The sequence below is a fragment of the Salminus brasiliensis genome, chromosome 3, assembly GCF_030463535.1.
Source record: "Salminus brasiliensis chromosome 3, fSalBra1.hap2, whole genome shotgun sequence".
NCBI lineage: Eukaryota > Metazoa > Chordata > Actinopteri > Characiformes > Bryconidae > Salminus > Salminus brasiliensis.
In genome coordinates, this window is record NC_132880.1 from 3,410,488 (window position 1) to 3,433,064 (window position 22,577).

Genomic DNA, 22,577 nt, shown 5'->3' on the forward strand with positions numbered 1-22,577 from the left:
TCAACCACAATGTTACGCATGTTACTCTTTCAGTATTCCGTTAAATCCCACGCTAAATATTCCTAAACACACACTGCGAATTCTTTCAGTATTCTGTTAAATCCCACGTTTAATATTCCTAAACACACACTGCGAATTCTTTCAGTATTCTGTTAAATCCCACGTTTAATATTCCTAAACACACACTGCGAATTCTTTCAGTATTCTGTTAAATCCCACGTTTAATATTCCTAAACACACACTGCAAATTCTTTCAGTATTCTGTTAAATCCCACGTTTAATATTCCTAAACACACACTGCGAATTCTTTCAGTATTCCGTTAAATCCCACGTTTAATATTCCTAAACACGCACTGCAAATTCTTTCAGTATTCCGTTAAATCCCATGTTTAATATTCCTAAACACACACTGCAAATTCTTTCAATATTCCGTTAAATCCCACGTTTAATATTCCAACACACACTGCGAATTCTTTCAGTATTCCGTTAAATCCCACGCTAAATATTCCTAAACACACACTGCAAATTCTTTCAGTATTCCGTTAAATCCCACGTTTAATATTCCTAAACACACACTGCGAATTCTTTCAGTATTCCGTTAAATCCCACGTTTAATATTCCAACACACACTGCAGAATTCCTATAGAATTCCTTTAAATCCCAAACTGCAGAATTCCTTTAAACCCCCCTCAGTATTTAGTATTCCTGTAGCCTCACATTGTGGTAAACATATACGAAGCAACACACCACATCATTTGATATCCCTTAAAATCTCACACTCTAATACTCCAGTAAACCCCACTTTCGGTATTCCTTTGGTATTCCCAAAAATTCCTGCACACACACAGTATTCCTTTAGGTTTCCTTAACCTCACATCGAAGTGTTCCTTTAACCCCCACACTCAGTTTTCCCTCAGTTTCCTGTTAACCTCACATATACTAGACAATACAGCCCATGCTTTATTTATTATTCCCTTAAATCCCATACTGTATTATTCCATGCCTCCAATATTCCGTAGGTATTACTTTACATCCCACACACAGCCTTCCTTTAGTGTTCTTTAAACCCCACACTCAGTATTCCTTAAGTACTCCTGGTACGCTCAGGCTGTGGTATACATTGCTGCCCTGTACTACCTTGTTTAAAATTCCTTTAAATCCCACACTTTAATATTCCATTAAACCCCACTTTCAGTATTCCTTTGGTATTCCTTTAAATCCCACACACGGTATTCCTATAGGATTCCTTTCCCCCTCACATCCCGTGCTCTTTTAAAGCCCACACTCAATGTGTGCTCAGTTAGCTACCAGCAGCGAGGCTTTAAGGATTTGACGGCTGCGAGACGGGAAAGCAGAGCAGCTGTAATGGTGTCATGGATCTCGCTGTTCCATATGAACGCATGCGAGGGCAAAGATAGCGGCCGGCGTAAAGCAGCTAATAGCCTGTCTGCTTTCGTCTCTCCTCTGTTTTATTCACCCCCCCCCCCACCCCCCTTACTCCCACCACCAACACCACATCCACCGCCGCCGCCACCTCCAAACTCCAGCACTTCCTACAAGCTTCTTGCATCCGCTGTTGCTAGGCAACCCCGGGCCGTCGCTAAGCGCTGCATTAATTAGAGTTTTGGATTTGAATACAATCGTTATCGCCTGGCGGAATTGCGGCGGCTGGCAGATTTGCATTCCGTGTAAAGGTTCCGGCGCCGTCTGCGCTTCCAATGCCTCGACCTGTCTTCGGCACCTTCAGCAAAGGTGTTCACAACACTGAACAAGAGCCAGAGCCTACACAATTTGCATTAACGCACATCACGGCCCATGCTGAACCTAACCATGACTGTACGATATCACCCCGCCCCCCAACACACTCACACCAGAACACTGGGATCAGCCGGCGTTCCGGTTTTCCTAATTGCTATTCTGATCACACAGCCGGCATCCGTGTTTTTCCCTGACAGCCAGAGAGGCTTCTTTTTTTCCTTTTGCTGCTGCAACTGAGTGGCTCCTGGAAGGCCGCCACCAAAGGGATGGGATTTCTGGAGAGCCAAGCAAGCACTAAGGCTACAGCCTCTTCCGTTCCACGCCCCGTCCCAACAGCACCTGGGTCAGGGGCTTGGTAGCGTACTTGGTACTGTTCCTGGATGCTCACTTCTTCCTCATGCTGGGAACTGAATCCAAGGAATGCCCCCCCATATAAATGTTTGCAGTGTCCTTATTTCATCCTTGACCCAGTTAGCCAGAAGCTATAGCCCCCTCACCTCCACTCTGGAGCTGCACTCCCCCTCACTCTGGCCTGTAGCGCTGAAACCAGGCAACTCCAGGTCACTTAGAAAGCCCAGCACGTGCTGATGTTTCCCAGCATCACTTCCCAAACAAAACACAGGAAGCCTCGCTCTGACGGGACGGTAAATTGTGCTTCCTCTCAGCGCCCGCAGTGCTGCAGTTTAACGCTACCGCCTTCCTCAGGCCTGGGGAAAAGCGAGGCATGTGGAGCTACTGCAGTGGTCAGCACAGACGTTCCACAACAGCCACAACCTTGTCCCCGTCCTCATCCATAGGACTTTGATACTCGTCATTGATATTGCCTTATATTTCACACTCTCTAAAAACATAAATGTGCTTCAAGCAATGCCATCAAAGAACCACCGAACACTGTATGTCCAAATGTTTGCGGACAGCCCTTCCAACGAACGCATTCAGCTACTTTAAGTTGCGCCCATTGCTGACACAGATGTGCAAATGCACACAAACACAGCTTCAGTAGTCCCTGTAGAGACGTACTGACAGTAGAATAGGCCTCTCTGGAGCATGTTGCCTAATGTCAGGCATGGGCTAGAGGGATATAAAGCCCCCCAGCAGCATTGAGCTGTGGAGCAGTGGAAGAACTCCCAAGTGTTCTCTGGAATGATGGTGAGGTGGTGTTCGTCCAGCATCCTGACCTCACTAACACACTTTTCTAACGCTGAATGCAGTCAAATCCTCACAAATGTAGTAGAAGCCTTCCTCCCTGGACAGTAGAGACATTTTAATACCCTTGGAAGTAACAATGAATAAGAAGGTGTCCCAATACTTTTGTCCATATAGTGTATCTAGTATATTTTCTCAAAATCTAGTATCATTACATATTAAAGTTAGTTTTTTTTCACCAAAGGGAAGGACTGGTTGTTTTTAGGCCGTAGTGGTTCTGGTGGAACCGTCTGGGTTATGTCGGACCACCTCCTGAAGTGGCTTAAGCCATCGCTGCTACTCAACACACACAAAACGAGCAGGCGTTAATGGGATCACTGTGGGTTGACCGTGTCTCCGGAGCCCACTTGACTTGATTAACCTCCTCGCTGGAGGTTCCTCATTCCTCCTCATTCAGCTGGCAAGCTCTCCTAAAGGCAGCGAGCGATCAGGTTGATCAGGAGGGGTCCATTAGGCATGGGGCTGAAGTCTGCAGGAAGGCCGATCTCCAGGAGCCCTCCAGGAGCATTGGGTTTGCATAGCACTGAATACACTCCGTAGTTTTAACTCTTCATACATGCTGAAGGACATCGCACATGACCTGCACACCAGGCGATGATGATGAAGAGGGAGTGGGGGGGGCACAGTGCAATTATTCCGAAGACTGCGCCAGTCAAAAGGAAGAGTGAAGTAGGGGCTCCTTTTTTGGCAGGCAGAACAAACGGGCGAGGCTCTTTTTGAAGATGTGTGGACCCTTTGATTTCACACTCTCCATTAAGTCCGTTCAGCCCCTCGGCTGTGGAGACGGGCTGTACACCCCGCAGTGCTCTGCACCCCTTCAAAACCCTCAACACCTTTGAATTGAGAATACTGTAGTTGCTATTTATTCACACCATGACTGTGGAGGAGTCACCGCGTGCCTTTCAGAGCTGTCGTGGTGGGCACAGTCCATGGTGACTTGGGCTTCACCAACTTACTCAAGGACATGGAGTTCAAACGGACCTGTAGGCCTGTATTTTTAAGTAGGTCGTTTTTTTTGATACCAGTAACAGTGGAAAAGTAAAAAAAAATCATTCTGACAAATTGCAATACATTACAGGAAGTGTAGGGGGCGCCACTTTTGCTGTGTTGCACCAGCGCGAATCACAGCTACAAACCAGAGACTGTAACCGAAATGGATTCTGTTGGATGAGGTAACTTAATCAGGTAGGTTAGGTTAGCTGGGTTAATCAGACCCTGTCCACCACTGGCTCTGGGTTTTTGGGCATCTCGTCCACACAATGCAGGCATGCATCCTTGCTCCCTATGTAGTGAGCTTGCATAAATGTCATAAATGCATGCAGATAGCTCTAGATTTCCGATGTCCACATATGAATAAATGTTTATACTGCTCTGGTACAGATGTCTAGAGCTCGGTTTGGGTTTAGGCTGCGTAATTTCATGATTTGCTTAGTACACTACTTAGGGAGCAGTGTGTAATTTGGGAATTTGGGCTTAAACCTCTTTATAAGGTACTGTCGGCCCAAACAGGGCTAGCATGCTCGTGCAAGCGGTTTCAGATCTGTGTGGACAGAAATATTCGTAAAAACGGAAGCAGAGAAATATATATATATACTATATGACTACATGGACAAAAGTATTGGGACACTTGTTTCTTCCGAAATCAAGGGTATTAAAAAAGAATTGATCCTGCTTTTGTTGGAGTAACTGTCTTTACTGTCCATGGAATATGCTCTCCCCCCCCCCCCCCCCCCCGCACGCTTACATAATGAAGAGCAAATTTAATATGTAGAGTATCTGAGGGTTTTTCTCCTTACATAAGCTCATTGTACGTCGGTAATTGAGGCACATAAGCACACAGTGTGAGCTTTGTGAGCCTTTGGAAAGCATATTTTGCCACGGCTTCTCCAGTGCCTAATTTCCCCCTCTTTTACTGTTTATCTCGCAGAGGACTTTCAGGAATCGGCTCACTCTGGGCTGTTTACTTATCGCTGCACGATCTCTGAGTAAACTGTGGTTTTTACTTCGCAGAGGAGCTGCCTGGGAAAATCGCTTTCTGCCCTTTAGCTTAAGCTTCGCCGATGGAGCGAGGCCCACCTGCTCACGGCAGGCCCTTAGACACCGCCTCGAGCCGGCAGGAGAATAAAGGAATTCTAGGAATACTTCTCCCAGACAGGGGCACCGCGGAGAGCCACGAGGAGGGCTAGCTGAGCTAGTTAGCATTAGCTTGTTAGCATAATGCTAAAGAGTCTGAGGCAGCTGTGGTATTATTGTGGTCAGTAGGGTACATCTGGGTACACCTTGACCTGCAGCCTTGTGATATTATCTACGTCATTTAAGAGTCTGATGGCAGATATATATAAATACATGGACAAAAGTATTGGGACACCTGTTTCTTCAGAAATCAAGGATATTAAAAAGAGTTGATCCTGCTTTTGCTGGAGTATCTGTCTCTACTGTCCAGAGAAGAAGGCTTTCTAGATTTTGGAGGAGCATTGCTGTGAGGATTTGATTGCATTCAGCAACAAGAGCATTAGTGAGGTCAGGATAACTCATCCCCTCCCCAACTCATCCTCATCAAAAGTATTGAATGGAGCTCCACCATCCATCATTCCAGAGAACACAGTTCCTGCACTGCTCCACAGCTCAATGCTGGGGGGCTTTATATATACTCCTCTACCCCACTGGTTTTGGAGTATCTGTCTCTACTTTCCAGGAAAGTACTTTCCAGCTACTAGATTTCGGAGGAGCATTGCTGTGAGGATTTGATTGCGTTCAGTGACAAGAGCGTTAGTGAGGTGAGAATGTTGGATGATGATCACCACCCCACCTCATCATCCTCAACTCCCCCAAGTCACACAGTTCTTCCACTGCTCCACAGCTCAATGCTGGGGGGCTTTATCCTTCTCTAGCCCACGCCTGGATTCAGAGCATTAGATCATTTATGTAATAGAGATACTAGAGTTTGCAGAACCTTCACGTGATGTAAAGTGAAGCCAATGGTTCTTGAGGAAGCCAACGGTGGTTATTTTATTGCATGACTCAACCAAGAACCCTTTGTAGCAGTAACTCGATTTGCCCCAATTTGACTTGATAAGTAACTTGATTGGTAAACAGGCAACAATTTGAGTTCTGCTGTCTGACGGGTGGAGGCCTGTAGAAACAATCAGCCCAGAACAGCAGCTTTGAGCTCAGGAAGGCCGTCCAAGAGTGGCAATGTGGGTAATGTGGCTGGAAAACCTTAGGTTGGACTTCTGGTTCTTCTCGGGAGGAAAGCAGTTGAAATGCAAATGACATGCAAAGCGATTGGGCTTTGGGGACTGTTGTCTCTTTTGTACATTTGGAGCAGTGGTTATTGTTCTTTACTGTAGTTTCTTCCCCTAATTAGTTCTTATTGTGCTCAAACATGTGCTCTGCCTCCACATTATATAAAACTCACTGCTCTTCAGTTAATACTGGAGAATCAGCCAGCCTCCACGTTAGCAGCCGAGCTATATACTATAGCTCACACAATACAAACCTGCCTTGTTGTTCTTGTTTTCTTATCAGCAGCACATCCGGAGATAATGAAGATGACAGAACTGTGCCAGTGGAGTTAGCAATCAGATAAGCCCGAGAAATCACAACACAACATTATCTTCCACGGAGGTAGAAAATGTTTGGGGAAAACATGCTCCAGGAGCGCGCCGCCGACCAAGCAGATCGCTTGCAAAAAGGGAAAAGGCGGCTGTGCCGTCGCTGCTTTAACGGCCGCTTCCCCCTAATCACACCACGACGTAGCCTCCAGCAAGAGTGCGCCAGCTAATCAAGCTGTGGGGACGACGTGGAACGAATTAGACTTGACCTTGGTACGTTGCAGGGAGGACACACTGCACCCCTCCCTTCCACACCAACCCCCTGAAGCACCTTTTGAGCAGTCTCTTGAAGAGCCCCCAGAGAGGGATGGGAAACGGCACTTATCGCTAGTGTGCACAGCGGCCCTTTCCCGCCATGCCGGTGCCCCCCCCCCTGCAGGGAATCCGGAAGATTCCGTCACTGTTGTTGAAGCAGATGGCTGGTGGCGGGACAAGGGAGATGGGCTTCGTTTCAGAAAAGCCGAATTAACAGGGACTGAACTTGGCTGCTGCGAATGGGCGGGGCCTCCTGATAACAGCAGACTCCTCCTCTCTGATATGGGAGCAGAGGAACGCCAGAGAGCTTTTGGGGCAAAACAAACAGCGACGTTTGTTCTGAGACCACCCCCGATTGGTCTGCGATTGGTTCTTATCTCCATGTTTTATTTTTTCAGAGACCACCCCCTGAGTGTGATTTAATCACAGTGACCTTTGTTTTGACTGTGATTGGTCCTGGTCACTGGTCACATCATTGGTTCTAAGACCACCAGAGATGAACTGGTCCTGATCTCCACCTTGTTGTTTTGGAGACCTCCCCCTGACTGCAGTTAGTCCATGTAACTGTGTCATTGGTTCTGAGACCTCCTCCTGACTCTGACTGCAGTTGGTCTCCTAAGATGTCCCCATAACTGAGATTGGTCCTAATCTCCACCTTTTTTTCAGAGACCACCTCCTGAGTGTGGCTTGTCCTAATGACAGTGATGTTTGTTCTGAGACCTCCCCCTGACTGTGATTGGTCTTCTAAGATGTCCTCATGACTGTGATTGGTCCTAATCTCCACATTTTATTTTTTCAGAGACCACCCCCTGTGTGTGACTTGTCCTAATCACAATGGCCTTTGTTTTGACTGTGATTGGCCCTGGTCACTGCATCATTGATTCTAAGACCTCCTTCAGTTAGTCTCCTGAGATGAACTGGTCCTGATCTCCACCTTGTTGTTCTGAGACCTCCCCCTGACTGCAGTTGGTCCATATAACTGTGTCATTGGTTCTGAGACCTCCTCCTGACTCTGACTGCAGTTGGTCTCCTAAGATGTCCCCATGACTGCGATTGGTCCCAATTTTTTCCAGAGACCACCTCCTGAGTGTGACTAGTGACTAGTGTCCTAATCACAGTGAATGACAGTGACTGTTGTTCTGAGACCTCCCCCCTATCAGCGACTGGTCGTGATCACTGTGTGGTTGTTTAGAGACCTCCCCCTGTCTCTCATTAGTCCTAATCACAGAGATGTTTGTTCTGAGACCTCCCCTGGCTGTGATTGGTCATAATCACCATATCATTTGTTTTTTGGAGACTTCACCCCGATCCCAGAGCTCTGAGACCCAGAAAGCTGTATTTTATCTCCCCCTTTTATTTTTTTTTAGAGACCACCCCCTGAGTGTGACTTGTCCTAATGACAGCGACGTTTCTACTGAGACCTCCACCTGACTGTGATTGGTCCTGGTCACTGTGTTATTTGTTCTGAGACCTCCCCCTGACTGCAGTTGGTCCATATATCTGTGTCATTGGTTCTGAGACCCCCTCCTGACTCTGACTGCAGTTGGTCTCCTAAAATGTCCCCATGACTGCAATTGGTCCCAATTTTTTCCAGAGACCACCTCCTGAGTGTGACTAGTGACTAGTGTCCTAATCACAGTGAATGACAGTGACTGTTGTTCTGAGACCTCCCCCCTATCAGCGACTGGTCGTGATCACTGTGTGGTTGTTTAGAGACCTCCCTCTGTCTCTCATTAGTCCTAATCACAGAGACGTTTGTTCTGAGACCTCCCCTGACTGTGATTGGTCATAATCACCACATCATTTGTTTTTTTGGAGACTTCACCCCGATCCCTGAGCTCTGAGACCCAGAACGCTGTATTTTATATGTGTATTTATATGTGTACTATATGTGTCTCCACAAGAAGGGTGGGTGACCTGTGGACCTGTGTATAGATGTCATCAGTTCTTCTCTGTTAATTTGGCGTAGTGGAATAGAGCGTCATAATTATTGTGTAAATAATGCTTGAGGGCTTATCTGCAGGTCTGCATTCTCTTCACAAGAGCCATGGCTAGGTTATCTGATGGCATTGACAATGTCCTTGATGGAGGTCTTGAAGAGCAGGGACTACACAGGCAGCTTTGAGGAGTTCGTGTGCATGTGTCTGGCCGTGAGACTGTGCATGAGTGTGGATATACGAAGCACAAAGTAGGGTGACTGTGACCCTTCTACGAACCCAATCCCTTCAGGGCTCTGCCAAATTGCCCCCCCCCCCCTCACTCCCTCCCTCCAATCCTCTCGCTGTCTTGTTTCACTCCCTGCGTTTGTCTTTTTCTTCGCTCTGCTCTCCACTTCCACCGGCTCTGCAGCCGATCTTAAAGAATAACACAGGCCTTATCTCACCCAGCCTGGCCGGATTTGCAGTCAGAGCACAGCCGCTGGAGCTCAGTAGCATGACTGTGGGACTGCAGCACACAGGGAACCCAACCTACTGGGACTCGCACCCTTTGTTCCACCTTGATTTCAGGAGAAATGCTGATCTTGGTTAAATGTAAATGACTGTATTGTCTTCCCCTGAGGTCCACGCTGGTGTGGGTTTATGTACCCCTCCACCCATCCACCCATCCAGCTTCTTAGACACTTCTTTCCGGTCTGAGTTGTGGTGGGTATAGAGCAAAACCTAGAGGCGAGAGGTGCATTGCAGGGGGTCTACCTTTCTATACCCCCTTTATTTACATTTCCCTTGTACTTTATTTTCTCATCCGAAGTACCTATCCATCCATCCGCTTATCCGCTCCTTCCGGGGGTCTTCCCGTAGAGCCGCTATGGGCTTGGAACCTACCTGGAGTCAGGTAGGTTCCACTCTGGTACCCCCCAGGTAGGTTCCACTCTGGTACCCCCCAGTGCTGCTCTCCTCTCCATGAGGAACAGGCGCTCCTAAAAGCCGGTCACCGGTCACCAATCACAATGCTAACATGGCTCCGCCCTCTATTCAAGTCTGAGCAACCTGGAGAGCTAAAGCTAAACCTGGGGGCGCAGCAGTCCCATCATTGGATGCCCCGTCATGCCCAATGTCTGGCAGGTCTGGAAGGTCCGGACCCGAGCCAGGGAGCCGGCCACCAAAAGGTGGGCCAGCTTGAGCTTGAATATATATATATATATATATATATATATATATATATATATATATATATATATGTATATGGGCTGGTGACTCGGTTCTAGATATCAGAACCTCAGTAAACCCTAAGGATCCGCAGTTCAACGTCAGGGTGTGTCTGATGATGAGTGTATTGTGGTGGTTTTTTAAGGAGTGTTGAAACTTGGCTGAACACTCCACTGAACACCCGGGGGCTTTAAGGGAGTGTGGGACAGGTGGGCCAGATTAGGACGAGTCCTGGATTACAGTGAATTCTTCGTGGAGTTTGATTCAGAGCAGGACTTTCTTCTCTTTGTTTCCTGCCACATGAGAGGCCAATCTAACCTCTCTGCTCTCTCCTCCTAAGCCCCCCGTGCCCACGGTAACTTCAAACGTTCCACGTTAGACCACCAAAGGAGACAGACGGGCAGAAGGGCAGACAGACAAACAAGACAGAGGCCTCTTTCAGTCTGGCTGATTCCTCAGTGCTGCTTAACGACATGTTGACTCGCAGATGTGAGAAATAAGGAGAGGATTAGATTCTCCTTTTTTTCTACAGTAGTACAAGAACTGCAGAAGATCCTATCTGCGGATGCAGCCAGTGCCTGGCTTCTGTACGGAGGAGTGGGAGCGATACTAGAAGAAACAATGAATGAGTGGGTGTCCCAATACTTTTGTCTCTAATCTGGACTCTTCTCTTTTGTTCCCTTTTGCTTTCATTTTCTCCTCTCTTCTCTTCTCTTCTCTTCTCTTCTTCTCTTCTCTTCTCCTCTCTTTTCTTCTCCTCTCTTCTCTTCTCTTCTCCTCTCTTCTCTTCTCCTCTCTTCTCCTCTCTTCTCTTCTCCTCTCCTCTCTTCTCTTCTCTTCTCTTCTCTTCTCTTCTCTTCTCTTCTTCTCTCCTCTCTTCTCTTCTCCTCTCTTCTCTTCTCTTCTCTCCTCTCTTCTCTTCTCTTCTCTTCTCCTCTCTTCTCCTCTCTTCTCTTCTCTTCTCCTCTCTTCTCTTCTCCTCTCTTCTCTTCTCTTCTCTTCTCTTCTCTTCTTCTCTCCTCTCTTCTCCTCTCCTCTCTTCTCTTCTCTTCTCCTCTCTTCTCCTCTTTTCTCTTCTCCTCTCTTCTCCTCTCTTCTCTTCTTCTCTCCTCTCTTCTCCTCTCTTCTCTTCTCCTCTCCTCTCCTCTCCTCTCTTCTCTTTTCTTCTCCTCTCTTCTCTTCTCCTCTCCTCTCCTCTCTTCTCTTTTCTTCTCCTCTCTTCTCTTCTCCTCTCTTCTCCTCTCCTCTCTTCTCTTCTCTTCTCCTCTCTTCTCCTCTCCTCTCCTCTCTTCTCTTCTCTTGTCGTCTCTTCTCCTCTCTTCTCTTCTCTTGTTGTCTCTTCTTCTCTTTTCTCTTTTCCTCTCTTCTCCTCTCTTCTCTTCTCCTCTCCTCTCTTCTCTTCTCCTCTCTTCTCTTTTCTTCTCTTCTCCTCTCTTCTCTTCTCTTGTCATCTCTTCTCCTCTCTTCTCTTTTCCTCTCTTCTCCTCTCTTCTCTTCTCTTCTCCTCTCTTCTCTTCTCTTTTCCTCTCTTCTCCTCTCTTTTCCTCTCTTCTCCTCTCTTCTCTTTTCTTATTTCCTCTCTTCTCTTTTCCTCTTCTCTTCTCCTCTCTTCTCTTCTCTTCTCTTCTCCTCTCTCCTCTTCTCCTCTGTGATCTTCTCTCCAGTCCTCTGCTCTCGTCCAGTCTTCTCGTCTTCTCTCTGTCTCTGTTTTCTGTTTTCTCTCCTCTCTTCTCCTTTCTTCCTCTCTCGTCTTCTTTTGTCTTCTCCTTTTGTCTCCTTCCTCGTCTCCTTCCTCTTCTCCTTTTTGCTTTCACTACCCTGACAAACACGGGCACAATAGCAGGAAACTGACCCAACGGTCAGAGAGCGCTGAAGATTGAAACCGGCTTCACAAACACCCCCGAACAAACAACAACTTCAGGCATTTCCCACAAAGCTGTGCGGGCCTTGTCCTGCTTTCCTCTTGTGCGCTGGTGCTTTCATGCTTGGCTGCGTATCGGATGGAAGAAGTCTGTGATTTATGGCTGTGAGAAGACAAATGGTCTTCTGCGTGACCAGGGAAGCACCCCACTCCATAAAATCCCCCCATTTCCCCATTTCTATACCCTTCACCAAAAAGCAGCTTTTTAAGGCCGCCTGGGGGTCGGTGACTCACAGCCCGGCGCACAGCTGGTACCTGGACTGTGGAGCTGCTGGAGTCGCTGGAAATCACAGCGGTCAGAGCAGATGATCCATACATTAAAGATCCATAAGGTCAGAGGGACGTCACGATTACATGCCTGTGTGTGTGTGTTTATACACTGCAGCGGGTAGGCGTGGTCTGAACAGTGTACAGTAGATGAAAGCAGTGTGATGCAGCTGCTGCAGTTAATGAGGCTGTGAGCTGTTCCCTCAGACTGCTGCCACACACTGCTTCAGCCACAGGGGTGGCGGGCAGTAGTGGGGTGGGGGGGCTTTCCTGGAAACGAGCAAGAGCGGTCAAACAATGGCCATGCAGAGTGAGGGAGAGAGAGAAAGGGAGAGAGAGAGAGAGAGAGAGAGAGAGAGAGAGATGTGCAAATAGAAAGAAATAAGCCGAGCAGAGGTTGAGAGAGCTTGTGTGAGCTACAGTTGCTATGACTTACAGAGAGAGAGAGAGAGAATGAGAGAGAGAAAGTGAGAGAGAAAGAGAGAGAAATTGAGAGAGAGAGAGAAAGAGAGAGAAAGTGAGAGAGAATTAGAGAGAGAGAGAAAGATAGAGAAAGTGAGAGAGAGAGAAAGAGAGAGAAAGTGAGAGAGAATTAGAGAGAGAGAGAAAGATAGAGAAAGTGAGAGAGAGAGAAAGAGAGAGAAAGTGAGAGAGAGAAAGAGAGAGAAAGTGAGAGAGAAATAGAGAGAGAGAAAGAGAGAGAAAGTGAGAGAGAGAGAAAGAGAGAGAAAGTGAGAGAGAGAAAGAGAGAGAAAGTGAGAGAGAAATAGAGAGAGAGAGTCTACAAATGAATCTACAAATGATTAGCCCCGCCCACTCACACTGAAGTTTATCAGGTGTGTGTTTAAAAACAGAGGGAGAGAGGGAGAGAGAGGGAGTGTAAAGGAGAGAGAGGGATGGGGGCCTCAGGTGGGAGGGGGGTCATCTGGAGCTGATCGTGCTCTGCTGGCTGTTGCTGTTGTTTGGGGGAAGCCACAGAGTCGCTGAGTCACTCTCACTTAACACACACCATATGGAGCTCTACCTTTAGCTCAGACTAGCACTCAGTACACTGCAACTATGCTCTCTCTCTCTCTCTCTCTCTCTCTCTCTCTGTTTTTTCTACTCTCTCTACTTTCCTCTCTCTTCTGGAGCTGACCGGGATAGAGAGAGCAAGGCCGATTGTGCTCTCTCAGGCTCCGGCTGCTGATGGCAGCATGGAAGGTTTTTCCTTCTCCTGTAAGCCTTTTTGGGAGATACCTGTTTTTTCCGTGGCTGTGACGACTGACCCATGTGTCAGTTATTGGATGATACCGGCCAGTGCTGACCAACTGTAATAGTACTGGGATTTGACCCATGGGTCGTGCTTCTGTGGTGAGCCCTGGGCCCATACGCTATATGTCCAAATGTTTGTAGACGCCCCTTCTAATGAATGCGTTCAGCTCCTTTAGGTGTCCCACTGAGTGGATTTGGCCTGACTCTCTCTGGGACGGCCCTCCCTCTCCCCCATCGCTCTGCACCTTGCTATTGGACATGACTAAATGTTTGCCCTGTTGGAGGTACAGCGATGTAAAGAGCTGCAGCAGCAGGGTGAAGCAGGGTGCACACCATCAACCACACAGTGTAAACTTCACTGACAGGCTCAGAGCTGCTGTGTAAACTGGGTGTTTGTTCATTCAAAGGTAACTTAGCTGCAGATAGTACACACATACACACACACACACACACACACACACACCCCACACACACATACAGAAACTGTGACCCACCCATGTGGCATTCAGCAGCTGCAGAACAAAGACTCACACGCACACACACACACACACATACGTGAAGCAGTAATTAGCATGTTCAGAGAGTGAGGCCTCCCTGGCGTAGGTGCTGAAAGATTCCTGGGATAATGGAGCGGACGAGGCTCGTTATCAAGCCCGAAGAGAGGCAACAGGGAGTGTGTCAGGAGCGTGGAGATGGGATCTGTGAGAGAACTGCTCGCACGTCCGAACACTGCCTACACTACAGGAGGGTCCCGGAATGAGGAATGAGGTGTAGCGTGTTGACATAAGTTTGTGGACACCCCTTCAAATGAATGCACTCAGCTACTTGACGTTTAAGCACCCATTGCTGACACTGACACTGCTTGTCTAGTCCCTGTAGAGAAGAAGCACTGCCAATAGAATAGGACTCTCTAGAGCAGATTAACATGAACCTGTTGGCACCATGCTGCCTAATGCCAGGCGTGGGCTATATAGGGGTATGAACCCCCCCCCCCCACCCAGCACTGAGCTGTGCAGAATGATGCTCCATGGTGCTCCATCCAGTACTTTTGTGGTGAGGTGGGGTGGTGAGCATCCACCATCATGACATCATTTCAGATGCTCTTCTCACTGCTGAATGCAATCAAATCCACACAGCAATGCTGCTCCAAAATGTAGTAGAAAGCCTTCTGCTCTGGACGGTGGAGACAGTTACTCCAGCAAAAGCAGGATGAACGTTTGTAATACCCTTGATTTCTGAAGAAACAATGAACACAAAAGGAAGGTGTCCCAATACTTTTGTCCAATTGTATAGTTGGATATTACTGTGCTTGCATATACTTCTGTAATCACTGCTGTTGTCCTGTTTGCTCATGGCTGACGCAGTGTGTTTCTCTCTCTCTCTCTCTCTCTCTCTCTCTCTCTCTCCACAGATTTCTCTATAGTGCACAGACGGTGCAGCCATGTTCAGGAACAGCTTGAAGGCGCTGCTGAGCGGAGGCAAATCCAACCGCAAGAACCGCAACAGCGGTGAGTCTGAGCCATCGGGGGGAGAAACCTGCTGGGTTAACACTGCCTCTTATGTGTGTGTGTGTGTGTGTGTGGATAGGGAGGGTGTTGGAAAGCAATCGATTGGGGTGCTGTCTATCAGATTGATCACTGATCATCATTGAATTTGAGTAAAATATGCACCAGACCGTTCAAACAACATGTCAACCCATGTTAACCCAACCCTGGCACCTCGTCCAGGAGGTTTTCCTGCCCTGCGCCCAATGATTCTGGCTAGGCTATTGGCCATGACCAGAAAAAGTTACGATAAGCATGTGGCTAGATGAGGCTACCCATCAGTGTCCCACTGTTTGTAGTGTTTCCTGGCTGATAATGGCTTAAATGAGTAATGGATCTGAGTCTCGGAGTGTATCCATCCACAACCTTACTCACATGCACCCGGTTAACTTGTGTAGGGACCCACTTGTCTAGTCCCTGTAGATTGCATTGCAGTGCTGCCAATAGAATAGGACTCTCTGGAGCAGATAAACAAACATGAACCTATTAGCATCATGCCTTCTAATGCCCGGCCAGAGGGGCAGCATGGAATGATGGTTGGAGCTTCATATCCAGTGCTTTTGATCAGGATGAGTTGGGGAGTTGGGGACGATATGAGGTGGTGATCATCCCAACAGCTCCTCCAAAATCTAGTAGAAAGCCTTTCTACTACAGCAACAGTGATTTCGACAGAAGAATGACCAAACAACAAGCGAGTGTCCCAATACTTTTGTCAATGAAGTGTATGTTTCAAAGATCAGTCATGCGTGTTAGTAAATAATAGTAAGATCAGTGGGACACGAATGGCACCCCAGCGGTGGAATGGCCCCTCAGGTCAGTGTGCTGTACAGTAGAGGAAAGCAGTGAGATGCAGCTGCTGCAGTTAATGAGGCTGTCGAGCTGTTTGCTCAGCCCGATGCCACACACTGCCTCGGCCACGGTCAGCCGGCCGTTTTAATTAGCCAGAGCAAGACTGGGCGTAATCATGGTTTGTGTTTGTGTGTATATTTGAGTAAACGCAGTGCTCGACAGACGCTGGATATGTACAGATAGAGCTCCTGTGTCTGGGCTTTTTTTTCTACTGGGCTAATGGTAGAACTCAGTAGCACAGTCATGGCTGTGGGTCATGGCTTCGGGCGTGGCCGTGTGTACGCATACGCATGTGTGTGTGCATTATTCACTTCATCTGAGAGTGGTCAATGGGCCACGTTTTGTCCCATTGCTGTATACAACGTGTAAGACATATGAGACACTATGCACTATATGTCCAAATATTTATGGACACCCCTTCCTTTAAGTGCATTCAGCTATATTAAGCTGTGCAAATTATGATATGCAAATGCACACACACACATTGCTTGTCTAGTCCCTGTAGAGAAGAAGTACTGCCAGTAGAATAGGACTCTCTGGAGCAGATAAACATAAACCTATTAGCACCATGCTGCCTAGTGCCAGGGGTGGGCTAGAGGGGTATAAAGCCCCCCAGCAGCATTGAGCTCTGGAGCAATGGAAGAACTGTGATCTCTGGAATGATGGATTTTGATGAGGATGAGTTTGGGAGTTGGGGATGATGAGGTTAGGTGAGGTGAGGTGGTGAACATCTATCCAACATCCTGAGCCTTCCTGAGAATGTTCTTGTCACTGCTGAATGCAATCAAATCCTCACAGCAGTGCTGTGAGTGCTACAAAATCTAGTAGAGGCTCTAGTAGAGACTGTTACACCAACTCCAACATCAAATAAAGGATATACTCTTTTTTTATACCCTTGACTTCAGCAGAAACAATAAAGAATGAGTGGGTGTCCCAAAACTTTTGTCCACACAGTCTTATCTGTGTGTGTGACTGTAAGTGTGATTTCTTCAGCTGTGTTTGTTTTCTTCTGGCGTCTGGCTGGGTAACTGCAGGGGCGTGTCTGCGTCTGAAGCCTCATTGCACACACACACACACATTCTCGCTCTCGCTCACACACACACACACACACACACACACACACACACTCTGTCTGTCCTAAGTCCAGTTCAGGCTTTTCTAACCCTCTGGGTTCTCTCTGTTCCGACCAGCCGAGGATCTAAACCAACAAACTTGACCTGACATTCCTCACCATCCAGTCCGCAGTCCGTCTCTGCGTGAGCTTCATAATGAATCTGAGTCATGCTCTCAGCAGCGCCGGCTGTCCCTGCGTGGTGTGAAAGAGCACTTCAGTCTCACCATGCATTGCTACCAGACAGTGCGCCACATGCACCGTACGTATAAGCACAGGAGCAGCACAGAATGTACCACACCATGCTCTCGCAATGCTCCCCTAATAAATGTTTGATTTACTTAGGCTGTCGCAAATCATGCAGACCGTGCCGAGGACCGGCGCAGGGAAATAGGAGCTGTTGGTTAGCTCGGAACAAAAGGGGAAAATGAAAAGTCCAGTGATGAAGAGATACCAGGCTTGGCGAATGGGGCTTGTAATTTTATCCTGGCTAAAATAAAAAAAAAAGGAACTGGTGAAACAATAACAAGGACTGGCACAGAATTTTGTGTTTGCTGCGTCCTCTCACCCTCAACCTAGCTAGAATAGTGGGATTGCGCTGGTAAATATTCTTTCATACCGTGTTCATGTCTGTGCTTCCGTCTGGCTGCTGCATCTGCTGTTGTTGTTAATGGAAGTCTCCTTAAAACCGAGCCCTAAAACCACTGACAGGTGAAGTGAATTACAAATCTGGTTGCTTCGGCATCAGTCAAGGGTTGGAGTCTACAGATTAGGCAGCAAGTAAACTGTCAGCTTTTGAAGGTGATGTGTTGGAAGGCGGAAAAATGGCCAAGCGTGGGGTTAGGTACTGACCACTGCATACCGGGAACACCCCATAAGACCTGCCTAACATTTTGGAGATGCTTTAACCCAGTCGCCTAGCCATCACGACTCAGCTCAGAGCATCTCCAGAACGTTTGAGAGGTCTTATTGGGTGCTCCCGGTATGCAGTGGTCAGTACCTAACCGAGGGGGCTCCAAGGAAGGGCAACTGGTCAACTGGTGCTCAACTGGTGCTCATCATTGATGTCATCCTTGGAGGCTCCACTTAAGAACTTACAGAACTGCAGGCCCCCTTCGGAAGTCCTGTGAGTCCATGCCATGCTTGGTCAGGGCTTGTTTTGGGAGCGGGACCAACCCAGTATGATGCAAGTGGTTTTAATGTTATGGCTTATTGGTGTATGTTTATTGATATACAAAACAATGGCATGTAAAAAAAGACGGAGTGCAGTGGCAGCCTCCGTTTGCTCCAATAATCGGATCCATCTTTGTTTCCTGCCTGTCTTGAATTGGCCCGATCTGGAAGCCATGTGGATCCTCTTGTTAGTCAGCTCTGCCAGTATCTTCTGAAGCCATGAGGAGCCATGACTCAGTTCTAGCTGGTTTTGGAGCTCCACACATGACAGACAAACTATCCTTTTGCGAGTTCAGACCCTCGGCATGTGATGATATGGGAGGAGACTATAAGAGAGGAGGAGAACTCAGAGAAGTCCAGCGTCTCCTTTGAGCTAGAAGGCCAGACCGCCGTCTGATAAATGGAGCTAGGATTGAGAGATGTGTCTGAGAGAGAGAGAGACGAGGGAGGTGGTGGTGGTGGTGGTTTGGGAGAACTGAACAAGGTGGAGTTGGAGTTTACAGGATGTTAGATTGAGTCATTTCTGACTCCACTTTTGTTGACTCGACTCGACTTCTCCAACAGCTTGTAGGTTGATTAGGTTCTGACTCGAGGTTTGGATCCGAGAAGCACTGGATGCGGAGCCTGGATGCGGAGCCCGTAACCCACGCTCTGGACCGAAGAGACAGACTGTGCTCATTTTTACAAAAAGCTACATGGCAGCAGAGTAGCACTAGATCAAATCATCACCCTCTGGGCTTTTGTGGCTGCGAGCTTTAGTCCTGCTTGCGGTAATGGTGTCAGACAAGGGAGGCCGTGTGCCAGTGATGCTGGGACAAATGCCCAAAGCCATTTGAGAGACTTAGCCATGGCCTCCTTACCTCGTTTTGCTCCCTTACCCACCCCCCGACCGCTCCCGACTACGGGCTGCATTAGGACTTGTTTTCCAGCTTCTCGAGCGGGTGTTCTTTCGTTCCTCTTCAGCTGCTTTCGTAAGCGGCTCCTTTTTAAACAATGCATCGCTGTGTTGTTGCGGTTGGGGTCTGCGTTTTTTCCCCCCGGTTCTCCCGTCTGTTTTGCATTGCAGCTGTATTGTGGTTTCGGCTTTGATCTCACCATGCGAACAGAAGAATCCCATGAGCTTTGATACAGTACAGCGACTAACAACTGTGTCTTCCATTCTGCGGGGGGTTGGGGTTGGGAGCGGGTGTGGGGGGGTGTGAGGTTCTGCTGCACTCGTTCAGCTCCTTTTCTTTGGTGCTCCGCTAGATTGCAGCTCTCTCGCCCTTATTAATATGTTTGCCGTAAATTAAATGTGCATGGTAAGCAGCTTGGAGGAGCAGGAGTGCGCAAGACAGATCGCGTGGTGATCCATGGCGGAAAAATGACGTTGTCGTTGTTGGCAGGGCGAATGATGGTTAGCCTGCAGCACCGCGAGAAGAATCATGAGCTTGTGGAGCAGTCCAAGGCCATACCTGCCACGATGACTGGAGGAAACCTGCACAGCATGTTGTAATGAACGGCATTTTAGGATAAACTACGGACGTTTTAATTAAGTCAGAGAATTAGAGTGACAATTCACGAGGCCTGACACGACAGGCTACTGAAATATTAGCTATCGCTGGCGGAGGACCACATGCTGCTCTTCCAATTAAACCCAATTCTCTCAAGATCACTGGCATTGGCTGCAAGTCATGGCTCTCATTTTTGGGGAAGTGTTTTAGCTGCATAGCTCTGTAATTACTCGCAATTCATAAAGTCTCAGTGCTCTTTAACTTGCTAAAGTCAAGATTATTCAGCCTGGTTTCATTAAAGAAAGGTTTGGCTGGATAGAATACAATAAAAAAAAATTAAAAAAATTTAAAAAATTACATGGTTTTTTGGGGGTGCAAAAAATGTATAATGAGAAAAATGTGATGTGTTTGTTTTGGTGGGTGAAAACTACAAATTGTAGTGTTTTATTCTAAGGGGTTTTATTCTGATTTGTGTTTAATTTGGGGATAAAAATGGTGTAACAAGGGAAACTGGTGTATTTTTGGTTTTGCCACCAATTCCCAAAACAGGGAAAACTGTGTTTATGGGGGTGCACAATTTACCCCCATAAAAAAGACAAATAAAAAACAACTGAATTTGAGCCCTGTACATTTTTGCTACCCCTAAAACAAATGACTTGGGATATTCCCTCTTACATATTACATAAAGATTCTACATTTACACAATGTTCACCCCCCCCCCCCCCCCCCCAAAAAAAATGTTATTCACCCACAGTTTTCCCTGTTAGACCAATTTTGCCACCTCCAAGGGAAAAAAACTGCATTTACACAATAAAACCCAATAATTACACAATTTTCACCCACAAACAGTTTTCCCTATTTTGGGAATTGGTGGCAAAAACAAAAATACACCAGTTTCCCTTGTTACACCATTTTTATCCCCAAATTAAATATAAAACAGAATAAAACCCCTTAGAATAAAACACTACAATTTGTAGTTTTCACCCACCAAAACAAACACATCACAGTTTTCTCATTATACATTTTTTGCAAAAATCCCAAAAGACTACATTACAGTTTTTACAATTTTCACAATTACAATCACAAAAAAGAACACCCCCCCCCCCCTAAACTTATGACCCTAAAATTATGAGCTAAACACTCATAATTGTCTGTAATACAATTTTCACCCACCAAAAAAAAACTAAAAATGTACATGTAATTTTAAACAAAATGTACAATTTGGCTCAAGCACAAAAACCTACAACAAAAACATAACACACATTTTTGAGCCTCTAAAATGATTTTAAAATGTCCCCTCACATTTGTTGCACAATAAAACACCTATTCATTAAGCCCTACTTTAGGACTTCTCTAAAGAGCAAGCAGAAAACCACGTTGACTCTCGCTTGACTTTCAGCTCCTTCCAAAAAGCCACTCCTCACATTTGAAGACGGCCTTCGCTCTAAAGGGATATCCAACCCAGCCTCCGTAATGCAGCAGTTAATCCAGCTCCTCCGTGTTCAGGGCTGCTCGTGTTGGGCGGCCGGTTGGGTGAGGACCAACTCAGCTTGCTAATTGCAGGCTTTGCTCTAAGCAGAGCTTCAGGAATCCTGTCAGGTTTAACAGCAAGACTGAAGAAGCCAATCAGGCACCGCGCCACAGCTCACATTAGAGAATGAAGTAAAGCTGCAGAAATGGACGGTGTTTGGAGCTGCTGTCGGTGGCAGATTTGATTTAGTCGGGTCCGTGTGTTCCTCCCATTTCCTTGTTTTTTTTATGAGGTTGCTTTGGAGCCTGTCTTTAAAGGCCTCTAAATGATCGTAATTCTGTACACCTGTGGATACTGTACACCTCACTGCAGGGCACAGAGTCAGAGGCAGCTCTGTGAAAATAATGCCTGTAAATCAAGCAGTCAGAGTTGCTGTAAAACTCTTGGTGCTACCGGTGGGTATTGCGATGCATGGCTATCGGGTCATGCTGGATCAATGCTCGAGTGTTTGAGTAGTTTGAGGATCTCAGCCACTGCCAGATCCTCACAGTTTACTGTTCCTGGAGGTGTTGAGGGCTGGAAACACTGGTGGAGGCAGGTGTCTGCTTGATGAACCTTGTGTAACTCTGAATTATGGGGTTGGTCCAGGACATTGTCGGTCCAGGACATTGTCGGTCCAGGACATTGTAGGGTTTAACCTACTCCCAAAACACCTGACGCACCCGATCCAGCTAATTAACAAGCTCACGCTGGTCAAGCTGGTTTTACTGGTTGACCAGCTTAGCTCCTGACCACCATAGCGTATGTTTTCATTAGAGTTTGACGGTTTGTCCAAGCTAGACAACCAGTATGACCGAGCTTGACCAAGCTGGATGACCAGCTTTTTTAACCACCTTGACCCTCAAAGCTCATAGCTTCGGCCATCTAAAAACCAGCTTGAGCTGGATGTTCTTCTAAGAGGCAGCCCCACTCCCTTTCGCCTTCCGTCCACTGGAGAACTTCCTGCCCTGTAGGAGGATTCTGGGATTCTGGCCTGGATTTATCAGGCATTGTATTTTACATGGAGGAGAAAGCTCATCTACAAGATCTCACTCCCTTCCAGGCTTTTGTTTTTGGCATTTTCAGAAGACGGTGGTCACCTCAAATGCTTGATTGGTATGCAGAGCTAATATGCAGAGATTTGAAGGGCTTGCACAGACAGCATGTGCTGATTTATTGAGTGTGGACCTTCTGATTATGTTGGTGACTTTTGTATTCATAGCTGAACAGCTGTCTCCTCTGAAGCTTGGAGATCTAGACCTTGGTGAGAGGACATCTGAGGACCCTTCAGCTGCAATGCCAGCAAGCACAGCTAATATTTTCTTTATCTCATAAAGTGAAACCCAGCATGTGGTTATTTGGTGACACTGGATCCATGTGGAAGTGGTAAGCCGAGCAGAGCTTGGAGTTTGCTCTGCTTTTCTTGGGATCTCTTTTGTCTCTTTGTTCCTCTTCCTCCATCCCTGTAACTCTCTG

The 22,577-nt window shown here is 47.2% G+C and overlaps 1 protein-coding gene across 1 annotated transcript in view; it reads left to right on the forward strand.

Annotated features, from left to right (window-relative positions):
* tanc2a (tetratricopeptide repeat, ankyrin repeat and coiled-coil containing 2a) overlaps positions 1-22,577 on the forward strand; it is a 160,363-nt gene that overhangs the window by 60,863 nt on the left and 76,923 nt on the right. Inside the window, exon 3 of the mRNA XM_072675189.1 lies at positions 14,833-14,929. Coding sequence (XP_072531290.1) covers positions 14,863-14,929 — 67 coding nt within the window. The 5' untranslated portion in view covers positions 14,833-14,862. The remainder of the gene's footprint in view (positions 1-14,832; positions 14,930-22,577) is intronic.